Source organism: Lepidochelys kempii, chromosome 1 (genome assembly GCF_965140265.1).
Source record: "Lepidochelys kempii isolate rLepKem1 chromosome 1, rLepKem1.hap2, whole genome shotgun sequence".
NCBI lineage: Eukaryota > Metazoa > Chordata > Testudines > Cheloniidae > Lepidochelys > Lepidochelys kempii.
Window position 1 is genome coordinate 132,649,776 of NC_133256.1, and position 15,095 is coordinate 132,664,870.

At 40.5% G+C, this 15,095-nt stretch overlaps 1 protein-coding gene across 4 annotated transcripts in view; it reads right to left on the minus strand.

Annotated features, from left to right (window-relative positions):
- The window catches only part of ARHGAP6 (Rho GTPase activating protein 6), a 500,241-nt gene that overhangs the window by 38,310 nt on the left and 446,836 nt on the right, over positions 1-15,095 (minus strand). For all 4 annotated transcript variants that reach the window (XM_073354775.1, XM_073354791.1, XM_073354779.1 and 1 more), the window contains 4 exons: positions 12,965-13,160; positions 11,832-11,887; positions 7,874-8,024; positions 3,272-3,420 (listed from right to left, as the gene is read on the minus strand). In XM_073354775.1, the coding sequence (XP_073210876.1) occupies positions 3,272-3,420; positions 7,874-8,024; positions 11,832-11,887; positions 12,965-13,160 (552 nt within the window). The remainder of the gene's footprint in view (positions 1-3,271; positions 3,421-7,873; positions 8,025-11,831; positions 11,888-12,964; positions 13,161-15,095) is intronic.

Consider the following 15,095-nt stretch of genomic DNA (forward strand, 5'->3'; position numbering starts at 1 on the left):
GCAAAGTACTGCCACTTTAGGCCAATGAATTGGTCCCCAGTGCTGCTCCTTTCAACAGGCGATGGTGCTTCCAGGTGGATAGAATAAATACAAACCCTTATATCCTTCTGTACACAAGTTCCTCAAGATACCTAAACAGCTGAGGACATGCTTATCACTTTTATTAATCTTTCCCTTGTTTGGTTCTTGAACACAAAAATTCTTTTCACTTCTACCCCTGTAGTCACCTGATCTTGGCTAAACTAGTAGATACAAAATAATAACAAGAATACACTAAAAATTCTCTGAAAAAATGTGTCATATGGATTACTAAGGACAATTTTCCAGTGTCAAATTTGCAAGGAGCAGAGGTCATTCAGTTGATCTTCCTCTATGTGCCTCCACCTGGCTGCTATTTTGGGAATGCTGCAAAAGCTGTCAGGACTTCACTAAACAAGACTGAATGTAAATTCCAGATGTTGACTAACAGGGGTGGGGGAGGGGGAGATTTTGATGTATAAGAGGAGAAATGCACATATTCATTATTTTTTCCCCACATCTGAACTGTATTCAACTAATTCATTAAAACAAGGGTGAAAGGTAAAAAATAGTCTGTCAAACTATTCCAGAAGGCTTCCAGCATATAATTATTCTTTCAAATACTATTTTGAGTTTGTCCAATAGGTCACTTACTTTACGTACACGCTAAAGTTCTATCTTGTTGAGTAGAATTCTATTGCATGAACACCTTGGTTAAAAATAAGCATTTTCTTTTATAAATAAGATATTTATGCTTCAATCTTGCAAAGACTTATGCACACAATTAACATTATGCATACAAGCAATCCTTTGGGACGAGTTGGTTGTATAAAATTAATCACCTGTATAAGTCTTTGCAGGACTGGGGCTTTAATTAATTGTTAGCAGAATAATATATTATCTATAACAGATGCCCAATTACATACACTGTCCCTGACTCTTATAATACTGACAGGATGGTTTACATGAATTTGCTGTGTCAGAATACCTGCAGCTGAGCAAATGTATTACTAAGGAGAATTCAGACCTTTACCACAGCTACTCTACCAACTCTCTTAAGCAGCTTTGGGCTCTAACCCTGCGATTAGTTTCACAAGGGCGGATTCCTGCACCAACACAGAACTCAGTGCAGGATCAGGGTCTCAGTGGTATAGCTCTACACCATTCTTAGCACAATAAATATTATTACAGGCCAATTCTTTTTTCAAAACCCTCCATTATTAGGGGTCTACTTAAATCACAGAAAAATTACACAATTTTAGTGGGCTGGTCACGGCATAAATAGCAAATTTTATGGCTGTGTTACAAGACGTGTTACACACATCCACAAAATTTGCCATTTATGCCGTGACCAACCCATGAAAAATGTGTGATTTCTCTACAGCGTTTCTCAACCTGGGGTCCGGCACCCAAAAGGGCACCGCAATCCCATGGGGGGAGGGGGGCGAGGGGAAGGAGGAGGAGTATTGCTACTCTTACTTCTCTGCCACTGCTGGCGGTGGCGCTGCCTTCAGAGCTGGGTGCCCAGGCAGCAGCAGCCGCTCTCCACTCTGCCTTCAGAGCCGGGCAGCCGGAGACCAGATTTCACAGGTAAGACCAGCTTTTGCAGTCTGGGACTCGATTTTCACAGCCGTGAATTTGGTAGATACCTAATTATTGTGTCTGTACTTTTCCACCAACTGCTAGCTGAGTGTGCAAATAGCAGTATTTTGGATGGGATTTTCAAAAATGCTTAAGTGCTGTAGTACTATTGACTTTCAATAGCATTTGTCCTCCTGAGTCATATAAATGTTTTTGAAAATTTCACCCGCAGACATCCAAATATCTGACTGTATCAAAAATTGTTTAGGGTTTCTCAAGGGGTTATGGCTAGAAACCATAAATAATTACTGTGTTTTTCACCCAAACACCTCAAAGTGCTTTACAAAAGTAAGTGTGTCACGGGTGGGATCCGCGAAGGTACTTGGCACCTAAATACCAGACCTAGGTGCCTAAGGCCTGCTTTTGGCTCTACTTCGATGATCCACAAAATTCTCACCAAATGCTGTAGGCTCCTAAACTCACTCAGTACTGAAGTACAAGTTCTCTAGGCACCTACATTTCTGCCTCTGGACTTGTGCACAGCTGACTCCTTTTAGGTGTCTGGATCCCTATATCCCACATAAGCCCCAGAGCAATTCACGAACCAGGGAGAGACAGGCATTCGGTCATATAAGTTGCATGCTGGACCTGATTCAATAGGTGGCCTCTGAGCACACCTACTGGATTGGGTCTCATTCAAAATCTAGCTGGAGGAGGCACCCACTTTATAACATTTATCCTAGTGGTTAGAGCACTCTCCTGGGACGTGGGAGACCTGAATTTAAATTTCCTCCTCTGACAGAGGGAGAGGAAGGATTAGAACAGGGCTCTCCTCTAACCATTGAGCTAAAAAAATCAGTGGAGACCCCTACTCCTCGGGCAAGCCTAACTCCAGGAGTGTGGTTCACGTTCATCCATCACTAGCAGAGACAGACACCTAAGTTCAGACTGCAGGGAAGTGCTCATCTCTGAGAGAGGGGAGAGGCTTAGCATACGCCCCTCTCCTCAGCATCTCCCATTGACTAGTTTAGGCAGCTCCCTGCATAGCATGCTGGCTTTTCTGGGTTGCATTCTTAGGCACCTATGTCTCCCCATTCATTGTATAAGGAGCCTGGGTGCTTAGCTCAGGCTTTTGGGATTGCAATGTTGCTCTGTGACTTTTCAAGGTGCCGTGACACTCAGCATTCAACGTTTAAACCCCTTCATGGATCCCACTCATTATCCCTATTTTACGTATGACAAACATGAGGCAGAGAGAGGTGAACTGACTTGCCCAATGTCTCAACTGCGAGTCAGTGGCAGAGTCAGGAATAAAAAGCAGGTCCTTTGACTCACAGCCTTTTGTTCCATATTATATAATGGGATGAAACTAAACTAGGAAAAAAATAGGCTAGATTGAATTAGCTATTTCTTAACAGTGAAGTCTATTAGGCTCTGAATCTCCCACAGGAAGTGGTGGACGCCTCATTGATTGAGTCATTTAAAAACTACAATACAAAACAATCTCAGGAATATACGATTGTAAACAACTGGATGGCAAGAGGGAGGGCAATATTAAGTCTATTTCATCTTTAATGCTTATGATTCTAGGCTCTCTGTTTCTCATCTTTATACATATGTCCTTAGAGCAAGGAATAACGGAAGTGAAGGAACATGAATGATCTGAACATACCTCCTGGCCATCTTTGTCTGTGCTGTCTTCTGCATGGCTAGCCACCGTAAAGAGGAATTGCAGGAGTCTGTGTAGGGTGTCGCAGTTACAGGGAGGTAGAAGATAAATAAGAAGCTGTAAGGTGCTTAGTTGTTCATCTGGCTCTAATACTAAGAGGGAAAAAGAAAAATCTAAGAAAAACATTGACACTAACCTAATGCAATGCACATACATTCGGTAGTGCTCCAGCTAAAAGAATAATATAAGAAAAGAATTGTTTAAGGAGTTTACTGATCATGTTTCCAATACATTTTCCAAGGTAGGTCGATTCAACTTTAAATACATATCAGTTGCATAAAATATTTCTGTTTTATTCTGTGATCTTATCTCAGCCAATAGTGGAGTTGTAGGATTAATTGTGTCTGCTAGCTCAGATTTAAATTCTGCTTACATTATTGGAAACAAACAAAAGTAAGGTTTGGCCTAATATGCCTTACCGTCACTTTTATATATATATATACTGGATATTGGTGGCTACATGTTCTGGCATCCAGGAGAATTTTAGTTTTAAAGTATTCTATTTGTATTTATGCTTTAACCATTTTTAATTAGTTTTCTTACAACTTTCTTTCCTAGAGTGTGACTAGGAAACCTAAAAAGCAGCAAGAAAGAGCACATAAATTCTGCACTGTCTGTAGCCAGTTCATACTTCTAAATGCAATGTTAGTCAACAGTAGAGATGGGCCTGAGACAGGATCTCAAATCTGAAACCCACAAATGGATCTGAGTACACATGAGTTTGTGGCTTGAACATCTTTCTTATATGGGCTAAATCTAAACACTCAGAAATCTGGCAGAGCTTTAATTCAGATTTTCAGCTTGAGACCTCGACAGGCAGGAGTATTTTGAACCATAGTTCTGAGGTCCATGAATTGCCATAAAGTTTGAATCTGGGTGTAAGATTTGGATCTCGGGTTTCGGCCTGTGTGATGGGGTGGTGTCCAGCGGTCAGCCCACCCAATCACGTGGCTTGGCTCTTTAAGGTTTGAAAGCTCCTTATATAATAGGGGTTATTGATAGAGAGGAAGCATTCATGGGAATAAGTGGTGCTTGGGAGAAAATCTTAAGGAGCCTTGTGGGGGGGGGGAAAGGCAAGACTCCCCTCTCACTCAACCAACTGGGAATGAGCTAGGAGAAGGGGAGCATTAATGCAACCTCCTCCCTCACATCAGGAGAAGGCTGCCAAACTCTCTGACTCTGAGCATTAGGTGGGGCCAACTGTGGGAGAAACTGGCTAAGCTCGTACAGCAAGTTTAACTACCACCTGCTCCAGGAGGACAGATGAGGATTCCTGGTTTAAGGAGAGAGTTGAAAACTGCCTGAATTACCCAGCTCCAGGAGGAGAGACGAACAGGGCTGGCCTTACCATGCGGTGAACTGAGGCAGCCGCCTAAGGTGCCAGACTGGGCAGAAGGGCGCCACTAGGACCCAGAATGTAGAAAATTGTGTCTGCTGCTGGTGCATATATATTCTCTCTGCTCTAGATGCACAGAGATGGTGGAGTGCTGTGCTGGAGGAAGGAGGGCACAAGAGACATAACAGGCAGGCAGGACAAAAGGTGAGAGGGAATAACAGAAAGCAGCAGGAGTTGCAGGGAGAGAGAGGACGAGGAGCCTCTTATCTACCTCTCTAGCACGCCCACGAGCCTGGACTGATTAACACCAGCTTCTCAGGGGTGCTTCCTGTTTCCTGCTGCTTCCCTGAACCCACTTGAGGAGAACAGGAGCCAGTTAGGCCCTTAAGACGATGTATCTTCCCTCACTCAGGCCCTGCTACCAGCCTCCTTATTTGTCCCCTTCAATTCAGTGTTGAGATCCACTTTAGCTGGCACAGAACACCAGTCATGAGTGAAAGAAGAAAACTTCCCCTCTGGGGCAACATTCAGAAAAAGAAAGAAAGCAAAGGAAGCTTTTCTATCTAAGTAGGAAGAAGCTCTTCTGAGATACATAAACACAAATGTTCACGGTGAGCCTTCCGGCCCCAGTGACGACGTGAATTGTGAGGAGATGCCTGATCTTCCAGTTAGTCAAAGTGCAGGTGACCTGGCAGCTACTGCAGCATCCATATCTCCATCTGAAATGGATGTAACCACGCACATTCCTGAAGAAAAGTGTAGATCAGAAAAGAGTGTGGTGGAGGCGCAAGAAACAGCTGCTGCTGCGTTTAATTCCTTAAGTCAAGATGATCCAGGACTGTGGGCCCATTTGAGCAGTAGCCTGAGGGACTTCCTTGTACTGCATGGGCCACAGCAAGTGAAAAATGTCCTGTTCCCCAAAGACAATGAAAATAGAAGTTTCCATCCAACACATTACTGGCGTGAAATCCCCAATGGTGACAAAGTGGAGAGGTCATGGCTTATGTACTCAAAAACCCAGAATGCTGCATACTGTTTTTGTTGCAAACTCTTCCAGTCTAATGTTCCAGCCACATTGTGTTCTACAGGAACAAAGGACTGGAAAAATCTGGCTAGAAATCTGAAATGCCATGAGAAGGCAGCAAATCACCAGAGAGCATTCCATAGGTGGAAAGAGCTTGAGATAAGACTAAGGTTAAAGGCCACCATAGATGATCAGCATCAAGAGATGATTGCATCAGAGTCTCTTACTGGCAAAATGTTCTGAAAAGGCTCATTGCCATTGTGAGAATGCTTGCTACCCAAAATCTAGCACTGTGTGGCACTTCAGATCAGCTGTATATGCCAAACAATGGAAACTTCCTTAAAATTGTGGCGCTGATGACTGAGTTTGATGCTGAACTCCAGGAGCATCTAAGAAGAGTCATCACCCAAGAAATGTACACGCACCACTGCCTTGGTAAAACTATTCAAAATGAAATTATACAGTTACTGGCAACAAAAGTCAAACAGAAGATTGTGGCAGATCTGAAGCCAGCAAGATATTACTCTGTTATTCTGCACTGCACACCTGACATCAGCCATACGGAACAAATGACTTTAATGGTGCGTTTTACAACAACAGAACCTAGTGAAAATGTCCCTGCAATGGTGACTGTCAGAGAGCATTTTCTAGAATTTATTGACATTGATGATACTACAGGAGCTGGTATGACAAATGTGCTTCTTAAAAAGCTGGAAGATACGGGATTGTGATAGCTGACATGAGAGGTCAGGGCTACGATAATGGTGCCAACATGAGAGGAAAGAACAGAGAAGTGCAGACACGGATCCGAGAGTTAAATCCTCAAGCTTTTTTTGTCCCATGCAGTTCTCATTCATTGAACTTGGTGGTCAGTGATGCAGCATCAGCTTTGAGCGAGGCTGCTGAATTTTTTAATGTAATTTAAAGCATCTATGTATTTTTCTCTGCATCAACTCATCAATGGCAAATTTTGAAGCAACATCTGTGAACATCCTCTCTGACACGGAAACCACTGAGTGCCACACAATGGGAAAGTCGAGCGGAGGCGATAAAGCCGATCGAACACCAAATTGGGAAGCTAGATGATGCCATAGTTGCCATTATGGAGGATAATGCTATGACGGGAACTGTTCGTGGGAGAACAGTGGCAGAGGGAAATGGAATCACCAGAAACATACATAACTTCAAATTTCTGTGTGGCTTAGTGTTGTGGCATGACATACTGTTTGAAATAAATGTGGTAAGCAAGAGACTCCAACGTGTTGACCTTGATATATCTGGAGCAACGGAACAACTGGACAAAGCAAAGTCATACCTACAGTCTTACTGGCAGATGAGGGATTTCAAAACATCCTGAAGAGTGCACAGAAGTTGGCAGGGGAACTTCACACTGAAGCTATTTTCCCACCCATACAAGAATATAAGAGTCACCAAAGAAGACGACATTTTGATTACAAGGCACGGGATAATCCCCTAAGAAACCCCAAACAACAAATCAAAGTTGAATTCTTTAACCAGGTGCTAGATTGTGCAATAAAGTCAGTTGAAGAACGTTTCATGCAGCTCAATGCCTATAAGCCAAAACTTCTGCAAGAGGAGGCAGGAGAAAAGAAACATTTCTTTGGCATGATTATTGTTTTGGAGAGGGGCTGTATGCAACTGCTCAGAGGTTTGCAACACTGGAAATAATCCAGGCATTAGTGGATTAGTGGGCAGAGCAATAACAAGTCCATGAAAAATGTGGCATAATCACATGGCTCTATCATTTACCTCATTACTCTATAAAGCCCCCAATCCAAAATTTGGATCTAATGAGGTAGACTCTTCCACCTGAGCAAGCCCCATTGATTTTCATGTGACTCTGCATGAGCATAAAAATCAGCCTTTGCAGATCCAATTACAGAATCCGGGCATGTGTGTATGCACGTGGATAGACAGAATGTGATTTTCTATATACACTGAATAACCTCCATGTTGCTGAGAATTTTTTTTCTGTGTTGTACCTATCCAGCACCAAAAGCAAGTAAAGCCCTTTGCAACACATGAGAAAATTCACAAATATTCGCAATGAACTGGAAGTAGAGGGAGTGTTAAGGCTCTTAAATAAAATGTTGTTAGTGGCCTCGTGGAGCATGTAGAACTGAGCTTGTGGAAAAACACTAAAAGAAGAGGTTGTGAAGCTCACAGAGTGTGTTGATGAAGGCAGTGTAAAGTTCTTTGGTGAGAAGTGGATCTGGCATATCTCGTAGAAATTCCTTTAATAAAGCAGCAACGTCATGGATGCTGTGTTCTTCTTCTAGCACAACATCTACACCACGGTCAAACTCTTCCCGTAACTGGAAAAAATCAGGACAAAAGAATAGTCACACCACAGCATACTCATTAGTATAGTATATTACCTAAGAGAACATATTTTTAGATATGGATTTACCCACATTAACATTTCAAGTTTGCTGTTCCTGGGAAGGGCAGGCATACAACTCACATTTAGTTGCTGACTATTTCCATTATATACAGAATCCCTGGTATGTGCCAGATTCTTTTTTTTTTTTTTAAAAAGGGAGGGAGATATTTTTGTTCTTCAATTAATTTATGGTAGTCTTTTACCAAAAATAGAGCACCAATGAATTTAATCGTCATGAAAATAAGAGAATAATATACTTGCTGGAATCAGTTATAATAAGAATATGTAGTAGACATGTTTCCCCATACAGCCTTGCTCCATTATTCCTACTATTCAGCTCCTGAGCCCTTCAGGAGCAGAGAGAGACTATAAGTCATGCTGCATAGTGTAGCAATTTTCATAATAGGAATAAATAAATAAGAAGAGGCCAAAAGTCAAATTTCTCTTGTGACCGGAGATTGCATTGGAATCCAGGTTTCTGGAAGCAAGAAGCCAAGTTTGCGAACACATTGTGGCACCTTGCCCTGATATTTCCTGCTCCTCCTAACCATTTATTTATTTTCACAAAGTGATCACCATTAAAAAGTGAACAAACAGCCAAGTGACTTCATCACAGAATCTGAGTTCTACTGTTGTTTCTAGCCACAACTGCAGTCAAGAGCACAAGAAATGAGCAAGTCTAGCACTGTTAGCAGCAACAGACTTGCCAAAGGGGACATGGAGAGTCTAAGTCACTAGCCCTGCCTCCTACTTATACACTGCCAATTTTGCATGGGGAATGCACACTGAACTGTGTAAAAGGTTGTCACAGTCCCCTTTCCAGTATGTGTGCTACCCCAGCACCCATGGAAGTATTCTGCACATGCCTTTTTCAAACTGTTAGTCTTGTATTCAAAGTTGAAATAATAATTTATGAAATTGTTTTCTAGGAGTACAGTACTTCAAACCTTTGCTAGTATGCAGGGGAATTTCAAATATTTAAATCACCCCAATGACAAATTATAGGTAAATGTGGCTCAGAAGAAAAAATGAGCCCCCCCCCACAACTTACTTGTAGTGGGACTGAGATGTTTATAGGCAAATCACAGACACAAGAGCAGGCAAATCACCAGGAAAGTATATGCCTACATTGATCTTAGTCTTGAGCAATGGGAAATCATGTAAATGTAGATGAGTGTTGAAAATGCCACATTTTCTAATGCAAACTTGGTCCGAAGGGTTGACACTTTGGGAGTGTTTAAGGGCCTGGTGTAAAAACTGGGGTCCCCTTTTCACTGTGAGCTTTGCTATTAAGTGTGGGATTCCCACACTTGAGCATGAAGCCTAGATCAGCCAATTTGTTCTTACTCCATTATTACACTTCCCTGCCCATGAGACCCTGCTTTGTGGGTATTATTTTTCCAGCTGAGGACTTCAAGGGATTCCATTCACAACCCAGTGCCAATCCTCAGATTGGGTGGCAGAGTTACTGTGGAACATCATGAATAGAGCTGAGCGAATAACTGATTTTTTTGGTTTAATGGCCAAACCAAAAAAAAAAAAAAAATTCAGCCTTGTTCTGGTTTATTTGAACTGACATTTTCAAAACAAAATATTGAATTGAAATGATATTTTCTAAACAAAATGGACCCCACATGGTGGGGCAAAGCGTTACCACTACTTCTAATAACATCTAGCTCTTATATAATCCTTATGGATCTATAGATCACAAAAGGTCACCAGGATGGCCTCCAAAGGGATGTTGTAATTAATAGAATATCAGACATACGTTGTCCATGGAATTATTTCAGTTTGAGATATAATATAAGCAGTATAAAAAGGCAATATCTTTCCATTTCTCATTAAGAGATCTCTCAGACACACTGCTTTTAATTACAGTCTTTTCATCAGACGTTAGGAAGCATACCTAGTAAGCATTAAACAATGGCTTCCAATTGAGGTTTAGGAGATTACAAGTAAAATGGTGTACATATTTGCAATTGCTCTAATGCTTCCTTCCCCGCTCAACAACCCAAACAAATCCACTGGCACACACATTTCTTTGTTCTTTGCAAAGAAATTCACCTGAAATAGAAAACTCTCACTTCAGAAAACCCTTGTCCATCTCGCATACAGGAAAGCCTGTGAACAGCTGTAGACGCACAACTAAAAAAGTGTTTTGCAAAGCCTTCTATGGTACAGAAAATGGACAGATTTTTAATTGAAATCAGACCTTACATATCCCGCACTCTATGTTCATGATGACAGCATTTATTATTGTTACTGCAAAAGGTCCAGACATTTCCATGTGGTTTAATACAATACATGAGTTAATTTAATTAAATACATTAGTTTAATTTAATACAAAAATACCAAACTGTTTTGCCTTGCTACGTTTTTGGAAGCTCGGTAAAAGGAAAAACAGGTAGTAAACGACTTTCAAGTGGAGGTTAGCTCATTGCCTAGTTCATGACTGCCCAGCCTCTGGTTCTTTCCACGGGAATGATATGATTGTAGGTTTGCACTTGCCTTTGCTTAAACAACAGATATTTTGTAGTTAAAGCCTGTAGCTCAAATGGTAACTTATTTTTCCTTGATTTTCCCAATTTAGTGGGTGATCTGTAAGCTACCTTGGTAGAATAAAAATGTCTAACTTCTTGATACATAGCCCACGCAGTTGTCAGAACTGGCATACAGTAATCTACAACTCTAAGGGATATTGAATCCTGCCTTCCAGAATGCAGAGAGCAGAGCTAGATTACCCATCAGAGCTCACTTCCAAGGGGACCAGCCCTGTGTCATGCAGGACCTCAGGTTTTCAGGATCTGGCTCATCCCGCTCCTTCTTTTTGCTCTTTTGTACCATATTGTTTACTCTGATACCTCCTTGTAACTACTGTACCTCCAAACTTAGTATAACTAGCAGATGTTACAAGGCTATCCTCTGTCATCCATCTTTTAGTGTGTGTGGCTGCTGGGAGGGAGTGTGAGCGTTAACTCCCAGCTCTGTCTTTATCATTGGATCCCCATGGTGCAGAATCTTTGCTTTCTCAATGTTCGGCTGAGACTGGGACTTGGATGGGAGAAAACTATTTGAAATTAATAGGGGTAAGAGAGGTGACGCTTACGAGATGGAATTCGGGGGTTGAAGAGGTTGATTTCTCCCTATATAATTTAATATCCCGCAACTTCTGTGTAAGAGATTTGTAATTTGGGTTTAATTTAATCATCAACTCTTTCTGGAATGTTAGATAGAATTGGCAGCCAAGAGTACACCTCCTCCATTCAGTCCAGGTATTTGTCAATTTTTCTTTCAAACCTAAACCTTGTCACTGAACTCTACTCAAATCTCATGCTCTACACTGCTTCTTCAGTTGTGAGATGATCCAGACTATACTGAGATTGCTAACCTGCTGAGACCCTGATACGGATTTCACCAAAGGTGAAGGTGGGCAGTTAAAATTGGGCAGAGGGAGCAATTCTTATTTGACCATTTTTGAACTTGTAAAAAACAAATGTAGTTCAAGATTTAGGTTAGAATTCTTGTTTTCTTTGAACTGTTTTGCTCCTTCCTGAGCGGAAGGGGACTGGAAACAGCCTACTCAGAGCTACCATAGATAATACCCAAATACCATAAAGTCACTTCCACAAAAAGCTCTACTTTCATCTACCGTGAGGAGGGGGAAATAATCACATTACTAGAAATTCTATTGGTGAACAGTCAAAAACAGTCAAGTTCATGTAACTAAATGTCTGCTCACCTGTCTGACTCTCTTTTTTGAGCTTCCAACTCTGAATATTCCAACTGTCTGGAGACCTGAAAGCATAGCATATTAGCAGACTGTTTCACTGTTTAAAAACTCGGTCAGAAACTGCATTGAAACAAAAGCAATCTGAGCTATGTGCATTAGCCACAGTAGAGAATAAAAGCATTTCTCTAAACACGTGTTTACCCAGCTCAGGAGACTTAAGGTGCCTTGGGACAAGGAGTTTTTCAATTTAATAAAACTTTTGGATTACTTGACCTGCCGAACTGCAGTTCAGTGCTACTTTTTGTGCCATCTTTTCAATGCTACATCAACAGGCAGGCAGACAGGTGGATGTTGTGGTGGCAATTTTGCTTTAAGGGGCAGCACATCTAGGAGTGATATCACAGGAAGGAGAGAGGCAGGAGAAGTGTCCATAATTAACAGAGCTGGGACACTGGGTGGGGGAACAGGGGGTAGGCCTTAGGACACTTCTGGCAGTCTGGGGTTTTAGGATTCCTCCCCCAGTTTTGTATGTGTCTCTGAAAACAAGGCTGAGTGTTTTCCTGCGGTGGCGGGAGAAAGAGGACATTTAGGTTGAGCAAGAGCTGTGAAGAACTTGAGCTGACAGGTAGACACAGCAGAGACTGGCTGCGGGGGAGGTTTTTATCAAAGTAGAAAATTAAAAGAAGTTGTATTTGTACTTTTGGCAGGTTGCTTGTTAGTTGTTAGTCAGTCTGGTCACTTAGACTGTAAGCACAATGGGTGGGGGGCCTTTATGTGCTACCAGAATACAAATAATTAATAATATTTTGCTGCTGTATGAATATTCATGAGATATTCACTTGCAAGCTAGTTAACATTAGTAATCAAACAACTTGTCAACAGGTCTCACTTTACAAGCAGGTTGTTGTGGAGTGATAAGAAATTGAGGTCATAATAATAGTTGGTCAAATGCCTAGGTAAATAATGTTATTACCATGAAGTGGTTTAAAATATACTATAAATGGGTTAAAAATGTATATCACACTAAACATTATAAGAACATGTATATGTATGCCTATCTGAGTATATAATGTTTAGTTCTACATACATGAACCCTCATAAAAATGTATCTTTCTACCTAAAGCAAAATGAAATACACTTACCATGTTTTTCTAAATGCTGGCAGCAGCTATCTACAAGCCGGGGAACCTGTCTATAAATAGGGTTCAGACTTAGTTTCTTATCCCTTGCCTTTTCTTTCTTGCTTTGAGCTTCAGCTGGCAAAGAGAGTTGTAGAGCTTCTAGCAGTCGGGATTGATTGTCATCAAGATCTGTAATAGAGTCCACAGACATTGCGCCCTGTAAAGTACACATACATGCAAACAATCAGTAAGGATGGAATCAACTAAGCAGCTCCCTTCCCTTAAGAGCGTATCTAATGAGGTCTTTTGACCACTGATCTTATATATTAAACAACATACATACAAAGTGCCCCTGATTCTCCCCTTCTTGACACTGTTCTACTCCAATGGAGTTATACCAGTATAAAATCAGTGTTCTGGAGTGGAGAATCAGGCCCACTATATAAAAGAAGCCCAATTCACTGTTATTCTGCACTTTGTGTAATCACCTATACTAGTGCAAAGAGGGTATAAAACAGTACCAAATGTTTTACACCTACTTTGTGCTTATTTTTACAAGTGTAATTGCATAAAGTGCAGGACAGTTGTAAATCGGGCCGTGTGTGTACATTATCTATATAAACATACATATGCATGTATGGGTATATTCACACTTTTTTATTGGGCCCACATCTTGTGTAATAACCCCAGTGAAAAGGAATGCAAAGTATATTATACACACACACACTTTATATACATAGACACATCTACAGTACCTCAGATAACTGCATAATCCTGCAATGTATTTTTACTTTTGAGTTGTGAAGGACCAGGGATAGGCTCTACATGGAGCTCTTTTTCGACAATCTGCCTTTTCTGCTCTAAATATTTTTAAAACATTTAACATTGTAATAAAATCTTTAAATACATACATTTTTGAACTAAAGGAAGGCACAGCCTCCCATGCAGTGAAAAAGGCATAAGAGGTAAAACACTTCCAAAATTTGACACCTAAAAATGAAGGCCAGCTATTCCCAAACACAAAAAAGATTAATATCCCTATGCAGTGTTGCTGTAGCCACGTTGGTCCTGGGACATTAGAGAGACAGGTGGGTGAGGTAATATCCTTTACTCAATGTTGGTTCAACAAAAGATATTACCTCACCCACCTTGCCTCACTAGTATTCCTATAACATTATTACATTCCATCGACTCGTCCTGTTTAAATTCCTAGGCAAAAATCTTTTGTGGATACAGTTAAGCTTGTAGATCACAATTATATTAAAAAGATTTTTTTTAGTAAGTGTTTTAATTCCATTGACATTTATTGGCAAGCTAAACTGTTTCTTAATGAAGGTTGGCATAGTAATTTCCTTTTTTATTTACAGATTATTTAAAAAACCTTGATATAAAAACATCTACTGTAAATTGTTATATTTCCTTTTATTACAGATAAAATATTTATTATAACTAAAGATGTGGTGTGAAAGAATTCAGTACATGTTGTTCAAGGGAACATTTGAATTGTAGAATTCAAATCCAATACTCTGCTGGAAACCTTGGTAACCTCTTTAAATGCAAGATGTTCTGCTGACAGAGTATACAAATTCCACAACCTGTGTTGGTGGAATATGTAAGCAAATAGAACCTGAGAAGTTCATATGACATAAGTTACTAATTTTGCTGGTACAATTCTCTGTCAGCCCATGACTGAACTTTATAAATATTTCTAGCCCTTGGACAAACTTATAAAGTCCACTGGGAACTGACTGAAAATTAAAATCTTTCATTAATAACATCTAAAATAACCATATGACCTTATCAAAAATAGTCTTGTTTCCTGGATCTCATGGAAGACTTATGAATAAAACAACCTCGAAGTTGCTAGACCCATTCTTTTTTGAGATTCAGTTTTACAAAAATAATTACAAGACCTTTCACAAAGTCAGCTTCACCTCAATTTCAGTTTCATTCTCTGAAAAATGCTTTGTCTGACCCCCCTCAATTCCTCCCAAAGCAAAAAAAAAAAAAAAAAAAAAAGATACATTGGCTACATACCACAAATGTAAAACTTCACGTGGAAATTACGTTTTTTTGAGGATTTTGGACACAGGGGGTTTCAAAACTGGGCTTACAGTGGAGAACTTCTTTTAAAACACCAGTGATGTAGGAT